Source organism: Garra rufa, chromosome 21 (assembly GCF_049309525.1).
Source record: "Garra rufa chromosome 21, GarRuf1.0, whole genome shotgun sequence".
NCBI lineage: Eukaryota > Metazoa > Chordata > Actinopteri > Cypriniformes > Cyprinidae > Garra > Garra rufa.
The window spans coordinates 41,640,549-41,663,353 of NC_133381.1; the positions used below are offsets into that span (position 1 = coordinate 41,640,549).

A 22,805-nucleotide genomic window follows, 5' to 3' on the forward strand; every position below is an offset into this window, starting at 1 on the left:
GTTGTAAATCAAATCTGGCTTTGTACATTACGAATATTTGTTAAATTCTTCAAAAATAATATATTTTTTACTTTTGGATTTGAAAAGCGTCTGCTAAATGCATAAGTAAAACAAGTGGCAAATCAATGGTACGCTCCATTTACACCTCCCTGCTTCCTCATGGTATGCTCCGCGCTGTTTCCGCTTTGCGGCGGCGCTGTTTCCGGTGCTGTGCTGTGAGAGCTGCAGTACGCGCGGTCCACCCCGACGACATGTTATCCCATTCCCGCTGTCTCACCCGGAGCCTCGGGCGCTCGATTACCGCCCTGCGACAGGTACGTGTGTGTCCGACTCGTCGGTGTCCCTCAGAGTGTCCGAAAGATCGTTAACTGTCAGAAAAATGACGCTAATGATGACGCGCGGGAGCGGTAGGCCGCGCGCGCGGGCCCAAGGGCAGCAGGACACTCAGAACAGAACATAACGAGAGACTGTGTGTGTGTTTACATCATATTAATGACATTTACACCAGCTTTTCGTGAATTATGTGATGTGTTCATCAAGCTTTAAATCTATAATGTAGATGAGTGCGGTCATCGGGTGTCTGCTGTCAGAAGTGCTCACGTGATCGAGCTGTCACTCACAAATCATCATAATAACACGCCTAAAGCACTCTTAAAATAATATATGTTTGCTGTTTTGTGTTTTGTGTGTGCTGTCATACTCTCCTTTACTGTTCATGTCTCTGCTTTCTCTGTGCACACGTTCAATGTTTTCTCTACCTCTAAAATCATCTTGTAAAATACATAATACATAATTATCTGTACTAATAATGTCTCCCAGGGCAATTAATTTGCAATATTGGTCATATTGAGATTGCTGACTATAGCTGAAATTGACACAACTTCCCAAGTTAACATAAGTGGTCAGTAGAGAGCATAGGTCACTTTCAACATATGTCAGCCATATATATATATATATATATATATATATATATATAAAATAAGTTTAATTTCAACATTTTGTACATTTTATTTGTGGTAATTTCATTGAAGTCATAGTAAGTCATGTCACATCACAAAAGTGTGGGGTCAGTAAGACTTGTAATAGTCTTTAAAGAAGTTTCTTCTGCTCATCAAGGCTGCATTTATTTGATTAAAAATACAGAAAAAAACAGTAATATTGCAAAATGTTTTTTACAATATAAAATAATGTTTTTTTATTTTAACATACTTTAAAATAGAATTTATTCCTGTGATGAAACGCTGAATTTTTATCAGCTGTTACTCCAGTCTTAAGTGTCACATGATCCTTCAGAAATCATTCTAATATGCTGATTTATTATTAGAATGATCAATGTAGGATAATATCAACAGTTGTGCTGACAAATATTTTTGGGAACCTGTTTTTTTTTTTTTTTTTTTTTTCAGGATTCTTTAATGAATAACAAGTTTAAAAAGTACAGTGTTTATTTAAAATATATATTTTTTATAACAATGTAAATTATTATTAACTTTTAATAAACTTTGTTAACTTAATACATCCTTGGTGAATAAAAGTATTAATTTCTTTAAAAAAAAAAAAAAAAGAAACAATAAAAATGTACTGACCCCAAACTTTTGAACGGTAGTGTAATTTCAAAGCAGCTTCAACAGTAATAAACTGAAAAATAAACATTAGACCGATCGTAAATCTGTAGCTCTAATAAGACAGTAGTGTTATTTTTAGTTCAGTCTTTAACAGTGGCACAGAAAAAGACTCCGTAAAATGAGGATCAAAGTGAACCAGAAGTTGTGTGAGTTACTGTAATGTACTAAAACGTTAAAAACATTGATGGGTAATTCATTTAACTGCTTCATTTAGTAAATGTCCTCCCAGCTGCCCTTTTGGTCTTCCTTATGTCCTGTTGACCCTGTAGACCCTTTGAAACTTTAACACAGATGGATCACATGGCTCACATTTGTGTCTGACTGACATTGCAGCCTGTACATGCCTTCAGCTCTGGCCTATCAGATGCAGTCTTGTAGCAGAGCTTGTGCTTGTAGGCTAAAGATTTTCCATAATGTTTGTTTGCACTGCTATAGAGTGTGATTAATTAGTAGTTAGTGGCAGCATGACAGCTGGTGCATGAGAAAACATAACGTGTTAAGCTTCTCCTGCTTAGAAGTCCATCAGTGTATATATAAATATTAATGCCGTATTTTATAATATATTTTATTTTAATAGTTTAGATTGTATTATATTTTATAATATTTTAAAATAAATTAAAAATATTTAAAACCACTGATGCATACAGAAAGCAATTCAAATCCGTAAGATTTCCCTGAATTAAAATGCATATATATGAGTTCTATATTTTCAATTTGTGTAATTTATTTTTATTGTCCAAAAAGGATAATACAATTTTTATTGTAATTTCAAACATATCTTTAATCTAATGTAGTTAAAACAATTCATTTACAGTATACACTACCAGTCAAAAGTTTTTGAACAGAAAGATTTTTATTATTTTAAGAATTCTCACCAAGCCTGCATTTATTTGATGCAGTAAAAACAGTAATATTGTGCAAAATTTTTACTATTTAAAATAGTAAAAAAAAAAATTACTATTTAATGTTTTCTTTGTGAATATCTGTTTTTTATATATATATATATATTTATATATATATATATATATATATATATATATATGCTGATTTGCTGTTTGAGAAACATTTCTGATTATTATTATTATTATTACCAATATTTAAAACAGCGTAGTACATTTTTTTTCAGGATTCTTTAATGATTATAAAGATCCAAAGATCAGCATTTATCTGAAAATAAAAAGCTATACACTATGGCATTCAAAAGCTTAGAGTCTGTGTGTGTGTGTGTATAAATAAAAAATATATATTTATTTATTTATTTATTATAATATACATATTTGGTAAATAAATTATAGAAATGAATACTTTTATTTAGCAAGAATGCTTTAAATTGGTCAAAAGTGATGATGGAGACATTTGTTACAAAATATTTGTTTCAGATTAATGCTGTTTTTTTTTTACTTTACTCATCAAAGAAACCTGAAAAAAATCTACTCAGCTGTTTTCAACATAATAATAATAATAATAATCAGAATATTAGTATTATTTCTTAAGGATCATGTGACTGGAGTAATAATGATATATAATTCAGATTTGAAAATCACAGAAATAAATTACATTTTAAAATATTTTCATATAGAAAAAAAGTTATTTTAAATGATACAAATATTTCAAAATGTTACTGTTATTGCTGTACTTTGAATCTAATAAATGCAGGCTTGGTGAGCAGAAGAGACTTCTTTAAAATATTAAAAAAATCTTACTGCTGAAAAAAATTCAGTTCTTATCAAATACAGTCCTTCAAAATAGAGCTTCAGAGCAGAGTTAAAACAAATCATTAGGTTGTTTTTGTCAAATGAAGTGTTGCAAAGTATGAACACATGAATGCGGAGCACATTAATCTTATATTGTTACATAATTAACTATGAAATGTAATATAAAAGCAATAAAATGTTAAAGTATTATCACATTTTGAATATTATGTTTGAACATAAAACAGTAACGCTTTTCTCTTATAATATTTGCAATTTCAGAGACTTTTATTTAGGCAAAATTCAAAGTTCCCTACTCCAGATGAAATACTCAGGTGTTCATAAGTAACATGCAGCATTAAATTACCTTTTTATGCATACATATGTACATGCAAAAGACTTCACAGAGGTGACAGTGGCACACCTGAGGCTCAGATATTACAGGTGTGAACCAAAGTCAAATAGATGTTGTTGAACGAGATTATCTCGTTCCTTGATGAGCATTGTTCCTGCTGTTTGTTTTCCTGCTTGTTCAGTGCTCTTATTACTTCTCCTGCTCATCGATAAACTGGTGTCCTCTTGTTCTTTCTCATAGGGTAACAGCGTTCTCGCAAGACGGGCTGCTTCAGGTGAGTTGAAGAAATTTCCTCTGCATTGCATGACATAGGTGTTTTTGTAAAGGTACAATTTTAAGTCTTTTATCTTCCTATTCTCTGACAGTGCAAACAAACATGGTTAGATGTTCCTGTGTCTCCTTTTTCCTCCAGGTATATCAGCGAGTCAGTGTGTCACCTTCAAGAACAGCCCGTAAGTATCACTGATGGAGGACTTTTTTTTTCATTGATCTGACTGGATTGTGTTGTGATTATGTGTGCTGTTGATTTCTAGGAGATGTGAGACACGGTCAAGCGTCTATCATATCAGATACTTCAAGACCACAGCTGCTCACAGTACGTATCAGATCATGCCCTACATCTCTGAAATAAGATCTGCTGGTGCTAAAGAGTGTTGCACAGCATTATTTTTACTAAATATGTAAGTTTTGCCTTGATTTTTAGTCATGACATACAGTGTCAACATAATTCTTTCACTTATTTATGATCACTTGTCTTGTTTTGTCATAAGTTAATTTTTTAGCACCGGCACCATTGATTATATCTGAATCTGCTGAGTTTTTTTTATATCAGATAATAGAATTATAGATAAAATATGAAAAAAAAGAGTAGTTTTTCAGTCAACTTAAAACTTTAAATATAGAAAACTGGTAAAATACAACTGCTTTCAATATTGATAATAATCACAAAGGATTTTAGAATGATATACATTAGAATGATTTCTGTAATTTCTGAAAATTCAGCTTTGATTACAGCAATCGTTTACATTTTACAGTAAATTGTAATAATATTTGACAATATAAGAGTTTTTACTGTAGAGTTTTACTAAGCAAATAAATTCAGCCTTGAGCAGAAGAGACTTAACTGAGACGCAACATCTAGACAGTGGTGAATAATAAAATGTGATGAATCATCTTGAGTGACGCAACCTGACAAAACTTAAATTGGTTCGAGTGCAACTTTGCACTTTAAGTGATTGTGACATTAATTACAGCTCTATTAATTATTTACCTTACCTGTAATAGAATCTGTTCAATGAAGGCTACTGCGGATGTGCTCATTCAGAGCGTCTCTTATCTTGTTGCTGAAGTGCTTGTGTTCACTGCAGACTTCAGTTTTTTTATTCAATTATCAATTACACAACACATTTTAGGCATGCTTTTCTCTCTAAATGGTCTAAATTCTGTTGTATGTGGTATTATGTACAGTCATATCTTCAGCTGGGTTTCTGCTGGTCTTACAAAGTATTCATTCACTTAATTTAAGCCTTAAAAGTCCTTATATAGTATTTTTCAAGCAGAAATTCTTCACAAAGCCATGGCATTAAATATTGCATAAACTGCAAAAAAGTATATTCTTTCTCAATACTTTTGTCTTGTTTTCCAGTGCAAATATCTAAACATCCTTAAAACAAGATACTTTACTTGAGAAATAAAAATTGAACTTGAGATTCTATTCTATTTGAACAAAGAACAAATATGTCAATGGAGTTTGAAAACTGATTTTTCTGAGCCTATTGGCAGATTTTCAGTCATTTTGATCAGTTTATCAGAAAACGAGACAATGTATGTTATTTTGCATCTCAATTAAATGTATCTTGATTTAATAATGTTTAAATATTTGTACTGCTAAGCATTATTTTTTCTAAAATGAATTAAAAAATAATGGAAATGTGTTTTTTTAAAAAATAGGTTTTTTTTGTTCCCTAGACATACATTTTGAGAACTTATTGTTGTTCCTTCAATTTAGTCCTGAAATGTTAAAAAGTGTCCTTAAACCTGCAGAAACTCTATTCAGTGGTGTAAACACTATAGAAAGCTCTGTTGGTTAACACCTTTCTACAGTTTCACAGCATACACCGCGCAGCAGGAACTTCAGCACACCACATTAAACGTGTTCTGTGATTGCAGGGAATGAAGTTATTACAGTAAAGACACCAGCGTTTGCGGAGTCTGTCACAGAGGGAGATGTCAGGTGGGAGAAAGGTAAGATAAGTTCATTAGGTGTGCAGTACAAATGTCTCACTCAGTTGGACCCTGTTCACCCTCTTCTGTGTCTCTTTAGCTGTTGGAGACACTGTCTCTGAAGATGAGGTTGTCTGCGAAATTGAGACTGATAAGGTAAGAAAGCAAATTTTTTTTGTCTCTGTCATGTCACTTTCTTAGGCATAAAGTTTTGAATGTTTCCAAACCGACATGTGTACACATTCATCAGACGTGCATCTTTAGCCATGTAACATCTTACTTATAGAACAGGTTCAGCGTTGCATTTTATAAGAAAATGTGTCACGTTAAAAATAGTTCAGCCTTTAATACCGTGTCTCTGGACACCTGCCTTCTGTTCCTGCCTGTTTTTGATAGCGAGAATGTGTCCTATTTCAGCAACCCCTAAGAAACCTGTCTGGTCAGGGTCTAGTGAATGTGACACTAAATCAGCCTAACATGACAAAACGTCTCCAAGTGCATCTCTACCTCTGAACTGGAACTGATCTTGAGCTTCAAGGATGCAAGACCTTGAGTTTAGTTTGAGGAACTAATGTTTATAGCTAAACAGGTCTGCAAGTTTTAGGTGCAATATTAAATATTATGTTAATTAATCTAATTTATTAATGCACAGTGTGCTCAGACTAACAATGTGTTTATATTTAAGTCAATATATTTTAAGCTACACATTGTGTACAAAAATGTTACAATATACAAAAATAAAACTTGGAAAAAAAAAATATTCGGCCGAAAATAGTTTTGTTAATAAACGAAAAGGCAGAATAAATGATGGCGAACAATGACGTGATACAATCAAATAGAGGCATTTAAAATGGTCTGAGAAGGACACAAAAATCATCCCAAGCAGCGACAGCGAGAGACTGTTTCGAAGCGCATCGCATGTCTTCATGAGAAGAGAAAGGTTACTGTATGATGACTGAAATCATCCATTAGTCAATCAACTCCAGAACGTTCTGTTGTCTAATACACCAGACACCAATTGTGTTTATTCTGCAGCAGCTCCTTAGCCAGGGTTCAAAGACCAAAGATGACAATCATTCACAAATCTGCTGCTGCCAGCAAAAACTAGGACTGAGCTCTTCTTGCGGGTTTACCACTAAATAAAAGACAACATTCAGAAATGTTAATATTGGCATTTTACTCTTGTTCTGTAAAATAAAATAAAAAACAGCTCTATTAATACATTTGTGACCCTGGACCACAAAACCAGTCTTAAGTCGCTGGGGTATATTTGTAGCAATAGCCAAAAATACATTGTATGGGTCAAAATTATTGATTTTTCTTTTATGTCAAAAATCATTAGGAAATTAAGTAAAGATCATGTTACATTAAGATTTTTTGTAAAATTCCTACTGTAAACCTATCAAAATGTAATTTTTGATTAGTAATATGCATTGTTAATAACTTAATTTGGACAACTTTAAAGGTGATTTTCTCAGTATTTTGATTTTTTTGCACCTTTAGATTCCAGATTTTCAAATAGATGTATCTCGGCCAAATATTGTCCTATCCTAACAAACCATACATCAATAGAAAGCATATTTATTGAGCTTTCATATGATGTATATATCTCAGTTTTGTAAAATTTAACCTTATGACTGGTTTTGTGGTCCAGGGTCACATTTATTCTAATATTCTCCTTTGCTCAGCAAGGCTGCATTTATTTGTTCATTATAAACACATGCCTGATTCAAGAAGGGCGTCTTAAAAATGGCCAAAGAATATTATTGTATTAACTTATTAATTGTAAGTTAAATTGTGCTTTGTTGGTAGGCTATAATGTCTACTAGAATGTTAAAAAGTTGTTGTGTCTGTCCTGCAGACGTCGGTGCAGGTTCCCTCTCCAGCTGCGGGAGTCATCGAGGAGCTGCTGGTTCCTGATGGAGGCAAAGTGGAAGGAGGAACTCCTCTCTTCAGACTCAAGAAAGGAGGTCAGCTATGTTTCTTTTTACTAAATGTATATTAAAGTAGTGTTCTGGACTTAATGCGTCTTAGATTGTAATCATTACGATCACAAGCTGAAGTCATGTTCATTGTGGCTGTGTAACTGATTACATTATGTTTACTGCCCACATGTATTATCGTATACATGCATGCACCAGACACTTTCTTACAAACACTCCATGTTACAAGGACTCAGCCTGAAGTACGTGTATGGTCTGTCTTAGGTTATGTGTATAGTCAACTATTTATAGTATATGTATATTTAGATTACCGCTTCAGTAAGTTAGCTATGTATAGGTTTAAAAAATTGCTCTTACATCTAGTGTTTATTTATGTAGCACCGTGGTCCTGCGAGACACAACATTTCATTCCACTTTATGTAGCGGAATGACAATAAAGCTCGACTTGACTTGACTTATAGCTGTATATTACTGCCATATTTATGTTGCTTTAACACACTCATCTGTGACCAGTAACCCAATACTTCCTGTTTGTAACACTAAAACATTCATTTACTGTTTAGCTGCTTTGAAATGTGTGAAACACAATGAAAAAACTTGAATTTAAATTTAATTAAAGCCAAGAAAGCTTACTTTGGAAATCTTTATTAGGGCAAAATATACTGTACTGTACTGTAATACCATAGTTGTTGTTTTTGTTTTTTTTTTAAGTTGGGCTAAGACCACTTAAAGATTGGAATTATGGGAGTATTACGCTGTACAATTAATTCTGAAACAAAATGTAAGGTTATAATAAAGCTATTAGCTGAGGAGAACCATGCATTTAAAATGTCCATCTTCATAATAACCATAACCAGAAATAAAGCGTCTGGTCTTTCCGTGCTAGGAAGTGGTTATTATTATTATAAATGAGTGCTGTTGTGCTGCAGTGGTTTCAGCTCTGACTGTGTTTCAGCTGGAGCTGCGAAGACGACAGCAGCACCTCCTCCTGCGTCAGAGATGCCTGTGGCCGCCGCTGCTCCTCCTCCTCCTCCTCCTCCTCCTGCTGCTGCTGCTCCTGCTGGAGGGCCTATCCCCAGCACCATGCCCCCTGTACCCCCTGTGCCAGCCCAGCCCATCCAGTCCAAACCAGGTTAGTTGTTTTCCCTGTACATTGAGTATAGGCATTTGACATGAGTGCAGGATTGAATGATGCTGCAACACTCTCATCTTGTGTCTGTTGTAGTTTCAGCCATCAAACCCACTGCAGCTCCTGCTGCTGCTGCTGACACTGGAGCCAAAGCGGCCCGATCTGAGCACAGGGTAAGACTTGTCACACTTGCGGTCTGCATAAAAGTTTTGCATACTTCCGTACAACATTGACACCCGGACCTATAGATCCAACACGGATGTATCTCTAACTTCTGCAGTTGCAGAAAACTCTCTTGATAATTTGAGAACAATTACAGAAGAATAAAATAAAGCATATTTTGTTACCTTTTAAAACTTAGAAGGGTTCAATTTGAGCAGATGATTTTACCATCACCATCATCCTCAGAGCGCACATTCATATTTGCCATCTCAACCATATTCGCAAAAGTCATTATTTCGATCGCTGGCAGCTTATTCACCACATCCACTATCAAATAACAGTGACATTTATATTTGATCACGTACAGTAATTGCTCTGCAGTAAAGCCATGCAAACCAGTTACTTTTTTGCTGATGATATTCTTTTGTTTTATGCCTGCGATAATTACAAGTGAAACATCACGTCATTAATTGTCTGTCAAACAGTGCCACCTCGAGGAATAAAGGTGAATTGCATGTATTGAGTCATCAGATATTTACATATATACTTACACTATTGCACACTTCAGGTCTCTTGCGACCCTATACACTTTTACAAAAAAATTAGTCTGAAAAAAGACATTCTTTTATATGTTTTTTTCTTGTTTATAATGAATAGATTGCGGAATATTAAAAAAAAAGGTTATGTCGAACTTTAAAAAATTAAGGAGGGAGAGGGTAGTAAATGACATCACGGGTCGCTAAAGACCCAAGGAATGCATTTAAGGATTAATTAATGTATAGTTGTACATTTAGTCATACAGGTACGTATATTAAAAAACATGTAAAACAAGGAAACATTCGAACACTGTAAAATAAAACAAACAAAACATCTTTTAATTGCAGAATTCTGTTAAGAACATTAAGTTTGTATGCACTGGTCCCGCATTTCCTATTGATTTGTCTGATTTTAACAAATATGTCTATATATGAACCTGGACCACAAAACCAGTCATAAGGTTAAATTTGACAAAACTGAGATTTATACATCATATGAAAGCTCAATAAATAAGCTTTCTTTTGATGTATGGTTTGTTAGGATAGGACAATATTTGGCCGAGATACATCTATTTGAAATCAGAAATCTGAGGATGCAAAAAAATCAGAGATTTGACTGAGAAAATCACCTTTAAAGTTGTCCAAATTAGGTTCTCAACAATGCATATTACAAATCAAAAATTACATTTTGATATGTTTACAGTAGGAATTTTACAAAAAATCTTCATGGAACATGAACTTCACTTAATTTCTTAATGATTTTTGGCATAAAAGAAAAATCAATAATTTTGACCCATGCAATGTATTTTTGGCTATTGCTACAAATATACCCCAGCGACTTAAGACTGGTTTTGTGGTCCAGGGTCACATATTAGCTAATATATGTCTATATTATGTCCGGTATATCTGAATTATTGTTCAAAACCACTGCTGATGTGCTCATACTGTTAGGATCTTGAGTAATATTGAACCAAAGCTGTATCTTTTATCATTTATTCATGAAGTAGTAGACTTATTTTTACTTATGTGCCATAACTATTTGTGAATTAACATGTTCTTATTAGACTATGCCTTAAGTTTCACCTGATACTGGAACATGACTCAATATTTTTATCTTGATCATCTTCATCTCTGTGATGATATTCAGTATCTCTGAATTTGATCTTAAAAGGTTTTTTCCCCACCTTCCGAAAAAGTAGAGCCTGTTTTCGTGAACATTTCGAGTGATGCCTAATTGTTGAATCAGTTGTATCTGTGCTTTTAAGAAACTTGATGGCAAAATAAAAAGGTGCATTAAAATGGTTACTATATTGACTGTTTATTACATGAAATGATATTAAAATGTCAGCGTTCCCTTGCTCAGCCCTTTTGTGGTTTTGTTACAGGTGAAGATGAACCGCATGAGACTGCGAATCGCTCAGCGGCTGAAGGAAGCACAGAACACCTGTGCCATGCTGACAACCTTCAATGAAGTTGATATGAGGTTTGTTCCTATTACAGCAAACCAGACTACTCCAGATTATACAGTCTTTGGTTCTTTAAAATGTGTTTTAATACCCTGCCAGTCAAAGGTTGGTGCGCACCTACTTAGTTCTGTTATATACATTTATACAGAAAAAAAACTGATTATCTGTGAAATAACACAAAAGGGAGTCTAAGAATAATGTAAAGATGAAAACATAACATTAGGGAAGGGTACTAAGGCAAATTTTAGCATTTGATCTAAATATAAATATAATACATATGAAATATAAACATTTAAACAGCGGATATCAAAAAGTGTTTTCAGACATACATAAACAATTGAAGAGCAGATTATAATAAAGCACAGCTATTTTTGGTACACTGCAAAAAATGCCATTCTTACTTAGATTTTTTGTGTTGTTTCCAGCCAAAATATCTAAAAATTGTTAAATGGTAAAAAGTAAAAAATTATTGTCTTGTTTTCAGAAAAAAAGTCTTGAAACAAGCAAAATAATCTGCCAATGGGGTAAGAAAAATAATTTAGTTTTCTGTTTGAAATTAAAAAAAAAAAAATTCTTAACCCATTGGCAGATTATTTAGCTTGTTCTAAGCAAAAACTAAAAAAATTTTACTCGTCTAGAAAATCCTTGATTTAAGAAATTTTAGATAATTTGGCTGGAAACGACAAAAAATCTTAAGTAAGAAAAGCATTTTTTGCAGTGTACAAATAATGTTAACATTTTTGTTCATGCATCAACTGAAAACACAAAATTCGATTAAAATCGAGATTTTCTGTATTTTTAACCCAGCCCTACATCACACAGATGCAAACTCTTATATGTCTGGATGTCTACTCCAACCTATAATAAATTATAGTTTTATACAGAAAGCATACATGCATATGCACAAAACAGACTTTTAAGCCTGAAAAGCATCAAATGGGCCAAATGCGGTGCGGTATAGAGCACTGACACATAGGAAAGTCTGTCGACGTCCCTGTGAAAATTTTGCTTATTGGCCAAACCTGATTAGAAGCTCCGCAATGCCCATCCAAATGGTTATAGATTGGAATCTGGCCTACAGGAAGAGATTTCTGAAACCCAATCGCCACTTAAAGCGCGGAATGTAAATATTTGGTCCTAATGTTGGTCAAAACAAAGATAAGAAGGGCAAAATGGGCTTTATTAATTTACAAGGAAACGTTAATGTCCACAACCTCCCTCGCTAACCCCTGAAGAGGACACTTTGAGGATTTCTCCCCAGCGCAAATGGCCGGATTGGCTTTCAGCTGCTCGGGGTTCGTGTTCAGCCGCTAATCTCGTTGGCATTGATGGGATGGAGGAAGACTCTGCCGGTCTGGAGTCGAAGGAGCGCGCTCGTCTGCGGCCCGCGAGCATCTGCCCCGGCGTCCCCCGAGACGCGCCTTCGGAGGGAGCGTGCGAGACGCCCGGAACGTTATGGGCTATTATGACAGGCCAATAAGATTTGAAGGCTCTGGAAAGTGAAGATTTTTATCGCGTCTTCTCTCCTTTCTCTGAGAGCGCGTGTCTTGGGACGGTCCTAATTCCGTTAGCGGAGAAACCGGAGAGGCTAAACGGTGTTAGAGACAGGAAAATAGAGAATTACAGTCTCAGCCTTTTTCACTCAAAACCTGGCCAGACTCTTGTCCGCAACATCCTTCGTTGGTGTTTTAGGAAGGAAACTTACCTTAAACGCCCAACCGCTCAAACCGAGATGTGTTTGCATGTTGCAAATTGATGAGGAAGATTCTTGTTTGCATTGCAAATAGTTTAGGAGTGCCACTGATTACATTTCAAGAAATTTTCCGTAAAAAATTAGGAATGGTCATAATTACAAGATTTAATTAAAAAAAATAACACTTAGATTATTAAAAATGTCAACGTTTTGATAAAGAAACATCTAAAAGGGATATGAGTATCAATGTTTTCAATCATAATAAAGTTGTGCTTCATCATTTGAGCCCTTTGACAAAAATATGATAAGAAAAATAATTTAAGCTTCTGATGAAATTATGTTTATAAACATAACAATTACATAAAAATCGTTTTTGAAAAGGAAACATTACATAGCAATATGATTGTTTTAGATATTCTGATCATATTTAATAATGTAGGGCTTCGCATTGACAAAAACATGATACATTTATTTTGAATAATCTATTAAATTTAGTCATCAGCTTAAATAGAGAAGCATTAATATTTGAAACAATCATATTCCTTTAGATTTAATTTTTCAAAACTATTGATACATTTTTTTTTAATAAAAAAAAACTAAATCTGTGTTTTGAAAAAGAAACATTTCAAATCAATATGATTGTTTTAGATTGTCTGATCATGTTAAATGTAGGGCTTTGCAGTGACAGACAAAATACGAAAAATAATGTACATTAATATATTTTAAATAATATAATTTAGCAAATTGTCATCAATTTAAATAGAGAAGCATGAATATTTTAAACAATCATATTCCTTTAGATTTTTTTTAGATACTATTGATAATTTGTTTTATAGTCTAATGCGTTTGAAAAAGAAACATCTAAAAACTAATTTTCTGATAAAACTTGGGCTTTGCTATTTGAGCACTTGATAAAAAAAATTATGAGAAAAATAACAATTAGATAAAAAAAAATATCAATGTTTGCTGTTGACCAAAAAGAAAAATACAGTTTAAAAATGTAAATATTAATATATTTAAATTTATTTTATATTTTATATTGATTAATATAAAATTCAACTAAAATATGAATATTTTAATACTTTTAATATTCAAATATTAACTATAGTCTGTTTTGTCATCAGCTCAGACAGAGTAGCCTGAATATTTTAAACAATTAGATGTTTATTTTTCTAAACCATTGTTATATTTTTATAATCAAATGGTTTTTGAAAAGGACATATCTTAAAACAATATGACAATATCATGTTTTAAATAATTCAAGTATAGTCAGTAATGCTATTGGCCAACATCGCTATTTGATCCGTGCGAACTGAAGACTCAATGAACACATGTAAACTGAAGTGCTTTACTAAAAATGGGTTAATTAACTCAACCAAACACACATTTCCTAATTGTCATACTTTTCATTATCAAACTGATTCCAGGCATCACTTTTATGGAGGATGAAAAATGACTTGAGGATAAATAAATACAGGAATAAATAAATGCTCAAATAAATAAATGTGGAAATGAATAAATAAATAAATGTAGAAATGCATAAATAAATAAATGTGGAAATGAATAAATAAATAAATAAATAAATAAATGTAGAAATGCATAAATAAATAAATGTAGAAATGCATAAATAAATAAATGTGGAAATGAATAAATAAATGTAGAAATGCATAAATAAATAAATAAATGTAGAAATACATAAATTACTAAATGAATAAATGCTTAAATGTAGAAATGCAGAAATAAATGTAGAAATACATAAATTACTAAATGAATAAATACTTAAATGTAGAAATGCAGAAATAAATGTAGAAATACATAAATGTGGTATAACACAAGGTACAAAAATAGCACAATTAAAAATTACATTTTTGACAATTATTTGTTCATTCATTTATGCATATCTGCATTTATTAATTTCAGCATTTATTTATTTATTCATTTATTTATGTATTTCTACATTTATTTATTCATTCATTCATTTATTTATGTATTTCCACATTTATTTATTTATGCATTTATGTATTTATTTATTTATTTATTTATATTTAACTAATTTTTAGACCTGGAAAGCATTGCACTGGTCACATACACTGCTGTTATAATACTTAAAGCTCAACTGTAAATCATCATATGCTTTCATTGGGTGGTAAAGAGCAGCGTGAACATTTTGCTAAACATCTGCTTTCATATTTTATAGAAGAAAGTGAATTGGTTGCTTGTTTGCCATTGTCTTACATGTTTCTGTGTTCCTCCTTGACAGCAACATTACCGAGATGAGGAAACAATATAAAGATGCTTTCCTGAAGAAACATGCCATCAAACTGGGCTTCATGTCTGCGTTTGTGAAAGCGGCTGCCTATGCTTTGACAGACCAGCCTGCCGTTAATGCTGGTACGTTCACCTACACACACACACACACACACACACACGCTCAAGCCTTGCTAGTTCAGGTTCAGCATCTCACCACTTCAGATTAAGCCGCTGGTAAGCGTGTGTGGTTATGTGGTCGTCTGTTCGAGTCTAAAGAACACGTTTTACAGATTACCTTTCTGTCGCCCCCTCCTCTCTTTCCTTCCAAACCTCATTGGCTTGGCCTACATAGACAGGCATGTTTAACACGGTTTCATCAGGCCAGTGTGTGTCTATATTTGCCCAGACTCTCACCATTTTATGTTCTTCATCGGATACTTGCATGTACCTGCTGGTGAGGCCGTCGTGTCTGACCAAACGCTAAAATAGACCTGGAGGGTTGTTGTCACCATTAGGGTTATAGTTAACTAACAGAAGTTTGTTTTGTGCTTTTAGTTTGACCTGAAATTCGCAATTCAGTTTAGATTTCGGCTTCAAACGATTATGAAAATACAATGATCAAGATTTAAACGATTATTTCTTCCGATTCTGCCCTCTTTGTGCGCTTTGGCACCTCTATAAAAGCCCAATTTCACATGCAAATCAGTAAAAAAATCATGTAATGTGACTTATTAATAAAATGGGACATGCTTGATTTATTAATGTTTACTTGATGTTGTGTTTTTAAAAGCACAATAGAGAATGTGCGCTGTTCTGTGAATAAAGACCACAAAATAAATTATAATAATGACGACCACACAACAAAATGACTGAAACTTTAAGACAAGAAAAAACATGAAGATATAAAAATTAATTCTAAATATTAATAAAAAATTAATAGTATGTCAATGATAATAAAATGTCATTGGTCACGATACTAATACTTTTATCAAGTATTTAATCAAATTACCTGTAAAGAACAAATCAAATAAATATATATATATTTATGCTGAAAGCTATTAACTGTTGTTGTTTTATTTATTTGTATAGTCATTGATGACACGACCAAAGAGATCGTCTATCGGGATTATGTGGATATCAGTGTGGCAGTCGCGACACCAAAGGTAAATCCTACACTTTTGTTCCTCTTATGAAGAAATTAAAAATATATATGTATTTTTTTTTTCATCAGGGATGCATTAAATTGATTAAAAGTGACAGTAACGGCATTTATAATGTTACAAAAGATATCCATTCCAAATAAATGCTTTTTTTTTTTACTTTCTGTTCATCTGTGAATCCTGAAAAATCAAATGTATGGCAGTTTCCACAAATATATTGGGCAGCACAATTGTTTTTAACATTGATAATAATCAGAAATGTTACTTGAGCAGCAGATCATTTCTGAAGAATCATGTGACGCTGAAGACTGCAGTAATGATGCTGAAAATACAGCTTTGATCACAGAAATAAATTACATTTGAACGGATATTCACATAGAAAACTGCTATTTTAAATTGTAATAATATTTCAGTTTTTACTGTATTTTTGATTAAAAGCAGCCTTGGTGAACAGAAGAGACTTCTTTAATGTTTGTGGAGAAAAAAATAGATACTTTTTTTGTGGAAACTGATACATTTATTTTTTTTGGATTCACAGATGAATAGAAAGTTCAAAAGAACAGCATTTATTTGAAATAGAAATCTTTTGTAACATTATAAATGTCTTTAATGTCACTTTATCACTTTAATTTAATGCATCATTGATGAATAAAAGTATTCAAGTATAGAATAATGATGCTGAAAATTCAGCTTTGATCACAGATATTCACAGAAAACAGCTATTTGTTTTCTTTAACAAACACATGCAGCCTTGGTTGAGCAGAAGAGACTTCTTTAATATGTTTGTGAAGTAAAAAAACATAGATACTTCATTCATTTTTTGTGGAAACCATGATACATTTTATTTTTCAGGATTCACAGATGAATATTAATCTTTTGGAACATTATAAATGTCTTTCCAGGCACTTTTGATCAATTTAATGCATCCTTGATGAATAAAAACACTGAGACATAATGATGCTGAAAATTTAGCTTTGACCACAGGAACGAATTGCATTTTAACATAGATTGACAGAAAACAACTGTTTTAAATTGTAATGGCATTTCACAATATTACAGTTTTTACTGATCACAAACGCCTTTGACTTTCACAAAACATTTTAAAAAGTCATACTTTAGAAATTTGTTTCATTACAGTTAAACAGGAGATATATTGATTATTTTCTTTAATCTTAATCATATAATTCGTCTTATAAAGTCGTCGTTGCTGTAATAATGTGCAAATGTCATTTCAGTGTAGAGCAGCTTCATGAAGTTCAGAGGTAGTGCTCATTTCTGGGCCCTATTTATTGAACATATTCTCATCCGCATCTCTTTCTCGTCTCTCAGGGTCTCGTGGTTCCCGTGATCAGAGGAGTGGAGGGAATGAACTTCACAGACATCGAGAAAGCGATTAATGAGTTGGGAGAGAAGGTGAGAGCAATGGACTGAGCGAACCATCGGGCTGCTGTCTGAAGACATGCTGATTTAGCTGCAAATGGAGCGACTAACCAGAAATCTTTATTTAGCTAAATATGTTACATGACCTAAAAAAACAGCGGTGGTATCACTGGTAAAACTGATGTCAAGTGAAGGGGGGAAAAATTCAGACCGTGTAATTTCTGAAAAACGTTGCGGTTTATTCCTCTGATGACTCTAATAATGTTTTTAAGAGCACCATTTACATCTTCGCATTTAGCAAATGCTTTCATCCAAAGAACAACCAAAGTAATTCACAGAAGAGCCAAAAATAGCCATAATGTGCCGTATCAGATTCATTAGATGACTGGATTAAGAAACAAACTACAGGATGTCCGCTGGTCCTTAAAACATCTTAAAATGCCTTAAATAACGTTTTCCTAAAATGTCTTAAATTCAGATTCGATTGGTCTTAAATATATTTTTTTTATATATTTTTATCACATTACCGCTAGAATATCTGACAATAATGGCTGTTTACAGCAGATTTCCCCAAACATTTCTTGTTTATAAATTTATAAATGTATTTCAAACATTAATCTTATAACATTATTTATTGCGCTTGTAATTTTGCAGTGTAAATTATGTAATCTGCCTGGTAACAGCCCTATAGAATTTGTTGAATTCTAATAATTTGAGTTGTAAGGTGATGCATACATTTAAAAAGTAAAAAATAAAAAGGCCTTTATAAAGGTAAATATTAAAATATGCTGATTTAAGTATGGTAAAGTTGAACACTGATGAAAATACTGCTTAAAAAAATATTTTTGTGTGGAATATTGTCTGCCGATATGGAAAGTTCACTGTATATTGTAGTAATTAATATCATTAATGACATTTTTTAGTTTTGAAATTTAGTTTTCTTACATTAAATTAATATAAGGCGGTATTAATAAGGTCTTATGTTTCACTTGTTCATGTCTGTAGAAATCTTGAAACTAGAGAAGACAAAGTGTGTTTTTCTGTTAAGTGTTAAAAGATATTTTATTAGTGTTCAATAATGTAGGACTTTGCCACTGACTTTTTAATATTTTAAATTTTAATATATTAAATATTGATTAATATATAATTTAAATAAATAAAAAAAATTATCCATCATTCCAGGCATCACTGCACACTTTCAAAGCCATATATCAGTGCATTTAATCGATTGTATTTCTAAATATTAATTGTATTTTAAGCAGTTCATAGTCAGAATGAAGATTCCCGAAACATTTCTTGTTTGTAAATTCATAAATGTATTTAAAACATTAATATTTTAACATTATTTATTGCACTTGTAATTTTGCAGTGTAAATGCTTTAATCTGCCTGGTAACAGCCCTTTATTGTTAAATTGTGATAATTTGAAATGAAAGGTGATGCATATTTTTTTTTTTTTTATGTTTAAGTATTAAGTATCATTAATGACATTTTAGCTTTGAAATTTAGTTTTTGTTTTACAATAAACACATTAAATATTAGATATACTGTATGTATGTAGTATAATGTTTATTTCTATTGCAGGATTAGGTCTTAAATTAATATAAGGTGGTATAAAAAAGTCTGAAAGTCTTACATTTCACTTGTTCATATCTGTAGAAACACTGAAACTGTTTTTTTTTTTTTTTTTAAAGTCTTGCTAGTTTCCGACTTGTTTTGTTGTTGTTTTTTGCGTAGGCTCGTAAGAATGAGCTGGCTGTGGAGGACATGGACGGCGGCACCTTCACCATCAGCAATGGAGGAGTGTTCGGCTCCATGTTTGGGACTCCCATCATCAACCCGCCGCAGTCGGCCATTCTGGGCATGCATGGCATCTTTGACCGGCCCGTGGCCATCGCTGGAAAGGTTAGATGAGAATTTTGTTTGGTGTTTTCTGTGCCTTTCAGTGTCAGTAGAATCAAAAGTTTGTTCGGGAAGTAAAATTTCCATTCATTTTCTCATAAAGGAAATTTTTTTTTTTGACTATAACTTATAACAAGACTGGCTAATGCAAGCTCTGAAGTTGTTTATCAATGGTTTATGATTTTATCGATGCGTCCATTTGGAATTTCAACAGCTGAATGCATGTAGGAAAAAATACATTACCCATGATTCTCAGCAGCCTTCACCAATCAGAGAGATGGAGTGAAACACTTGTGCTAAAACACCCACTATTGAATTTATTTTTACTACAGAAAAAAAAAACATAATTGCAACTTTTTATTTGACAATTAGACTTTTTATAATCACAGTTGGAAGTTTAAATCTTTTTTGCAAGTTTACATTTCAGTCTGACATTTTTGACTTTGAAATTTAAGGCCTGGAAAACCCTTAAAAATAGCAATATTCCTGAAGGAGTACTTCAAAAGTGCTTGAATTTTATGAAGACAGTGTATCTATGAACTAAGTGTTTAGTTTAGTTTTTTTGATATATCTTTAATATTTTTTCACTGAAGCTCCACACACTATTCAGTTTATTTTTACTACAGAAAAAAACATAATTTCAACTTTTTATTTGACAATTAGACTTTTTTTAATCAGTTGAAAGTGGGACCTTTGGAGTGGATTTTTTAAGATCAAGACTCTGGAGTGCATATTGTGAATCTTTTGCTTCACATGGATTGTGAATCATTTGTCAGGATTTGGGAGTGTTTTTTTCTGATGTTCTAAACGAAAACGAAAAAGAACACAAATACTTATCCCTTAAGAAAATGAACCATGGTTTTAATTTAAAAAGAGAAGTGAGATTTCTAAAAGTTTGAAAAAGCCCCTGAAAATTCAGTAATTTCATTTTACAGTATCTGTATGAAGTTCTTTGTGTTCTTGTCTAATTTTTACTGTCAGTTAACGGTTAATCTAGCAATCGGATAATTATAAAAAAAAAAGTAATAATTGTAGTAAAATAAACTTAAGTTAACGATAGCCTGTAAAATGACGTACATATGTGTAAAAGCTACGAGGCAATAATAATTAGTTCAAATAGTTTCAAAAGCAAGTAGGCTTTATTGAACAAAACTCTTCAAATGCATAATGTATTATAATTAGTAAAGTACATTACGCATTATAACAAATGCCTGCAGAGGACGCCAACGGCCTGACCATTGTTTTATTTACACTTTAATATTTAATCCTTGTTTAATATTGATTCAACAAACATTTATTTCAAATGTCCACTTAATCTTTAATATTTGCAACAATTCTTTATGACAGAAATGCTGCATGCACTGTAATTTGTTGAATATGTGGACATAAACTCAGGGCCAGAATTTAAAGAGCGATGGAACCGCCAGAGCGAGCTGGCAATGAAAGTGAAATGTTACACACTCCAGTCGGTGTCAAGTCATGGGTGTGGAAGTATTTTGGCTTCAGAAAAACAGATGGAGCAGTGGTAAGAGATGCTGCCGATATCATATCATAATAGATATCGTGTAAAAATATCTAGTATTGAATCGGATCGAATCGCATCGTATCACAGGGAATTCTGAAGTATTGAAAATAGGGCTGGGACACGATTAATCGCGATTAATCGTGTCCCAGCCCTAATTGAAAATAATCGATTCGTTGGCTTAAGAAATCGGTATCGAATCGTCTTGAAGGCTCCGGTTTACACCCCTAGGCAAAATGCAATTGAAGATTTTTTCAAATTGAAAACTCGAATAGAATCGAGGAATTGTTACAGCCCTAAATCTGAGTTTGTAACATTGTGATTCTCCTCCTCACTGGTTGGTTTGATTCGTGGCTTTAACAAAGACTTTTAAATCTTTCTGGAAAAACTGAATGGAGAAGTAGTTCCTGGAGCAGCGCTGCTGTGAAAGTGTCTCTTCTCTTCTCTTCTGTTCTGACGTTGTGTGGTTTTGTTCAGGTGGAGATCAGGCCGATGATGTACGTGGCTCTGACATACGACCACCGCTTGATCGACGGCAGAGAGGCGGTCACCTTCCTCAGGAAGATCAAGTCTGTGGTGGAGGACCCTCGGGTGCTGCTGCTGGACATGTGAACGCTCCCGGACCCCCGGCCGTCTCCCGCCGCTCACGTCCTCATCTCCTGCGGAATGGGTACGACCCACAAACCCAGACGCGGCAGCGGTAGAGTAACTAACGGAGCGGGATTTGCGTTGATTAGCTTCATGTTACGTTGTTTTATCATGTGTACGTCCGCTGCACTGTAAAAAAAAAAAAAATGTTTCAAAAAGTTGTTTCAACTTAAAATAATTACCTCCCTGACTTAACATTTTTTAGTTCAGTCAACTTGAAATGTTAAGTTACTAAATGTTCATTTAAGTGACAACTGGAATATTTTAGTTGACTAAACTAAAAATTTTAAGTCAGCGGGATAACAAATTATTTTGAGTTGAAACAACTATTTTTTTTTATTTTTATTACAGTGTGGGTTTTCACTATATTACGGAGGAAGTGGCCCTGTTCTATGTACAAAGCGGCGCACAAAACATGACCTGTGCAATTATTTGTTTCCAAATGGAGAATAATATACAGTATATCCTATTTAATCTCTTCGGTGTAAATGATCGGAGCGGCCGAGCAGAAACACTATGTTCCAGTGAGTCGCGGGTGCTTGTTTTTGTACACCAGACCTGGACGTGTCCCGCACAACTCCAGACCATCGAATCCGGTCTGCCTGTGTAAAGAACCAAAACTAGATCAGATTTTTAAACATTAAAATCAATCAAATGCTCACCATCTCTTGTGTCTTTCTGACTCTGTTTGATTTGAGCTTTTGCCGCGCATCAACAGGGTTAATAAACAAATGATATAGAGATTTATCTGTATATAGTGAGAGATATGTTATTTTAGAGTACTGTTATAATTTTGTTAATTTTTTGAAGTAGAATTATTTTTTTTACATTTTAATTTATTTTCATTGGCGTTTTTGTCGTTTATTATTATTATTATTATTATTATTATTATTATTATTATTATTATTATTATTATTATAGTACACTGCCGGTCAAAAGTTTGGTATCAGTTAGGTTTTTAATGTATTTTAAATAAGTTTCTAATGCTCATCAATGTAATATGGTTAAATACTATGATGTAAATCTATTTTAATATACATAAAAAAAATCTAATTTATGTGATCAAAGCTTGATAAAAATATGTTTTTTCATGATTCTTTGATAAATAAGTTGAAAAGAAC

At 32.9% G+C, this 22,805-nt stretch overlaps 1 protein-coding gene across 1 annotated transcript; it reads left to right on the forward strand.

Annotated features, from left to right (window-relative positions):
* The first annotated feature begins 195 nt into the window (after window positions 1-195).
* On the forward strand, window positions 196-22,348 carry dlst (dihydrolipoamide S-succinyltransferase). Its single transcript, XM_073826758.1, has 15 exons — window positions 196-314; window positions 3,912-3,945; window positions 4,084-4,123; window positions 4,205-4,266; window positions 5,841-5,915; window positions 5,995-6,050; window positions 7,756-7,864; window positions 8,793-8,969; window positions 9,063-9,139; window positions 11,050-11,147; window positions 15,084-15,214; window positions 16,163-16,236; window positions 17,563-17,646; window positions 19,350-19,517; window positions 21,514-22,348. The coding sequence occupies exons 1-15, from the start codon at window positions 252-254 to the stop codon at window positions 21,646-21,648; spliced, it is 1,383 nt and encodes a 460-aa protein (XP_073682859.1). The 5' UTR covers window positions 196-251; the 3' UTR covers window positions 21,649-22,348.
* Window positions 22,349-22,805: the final 457 nt, after the last annotated feature.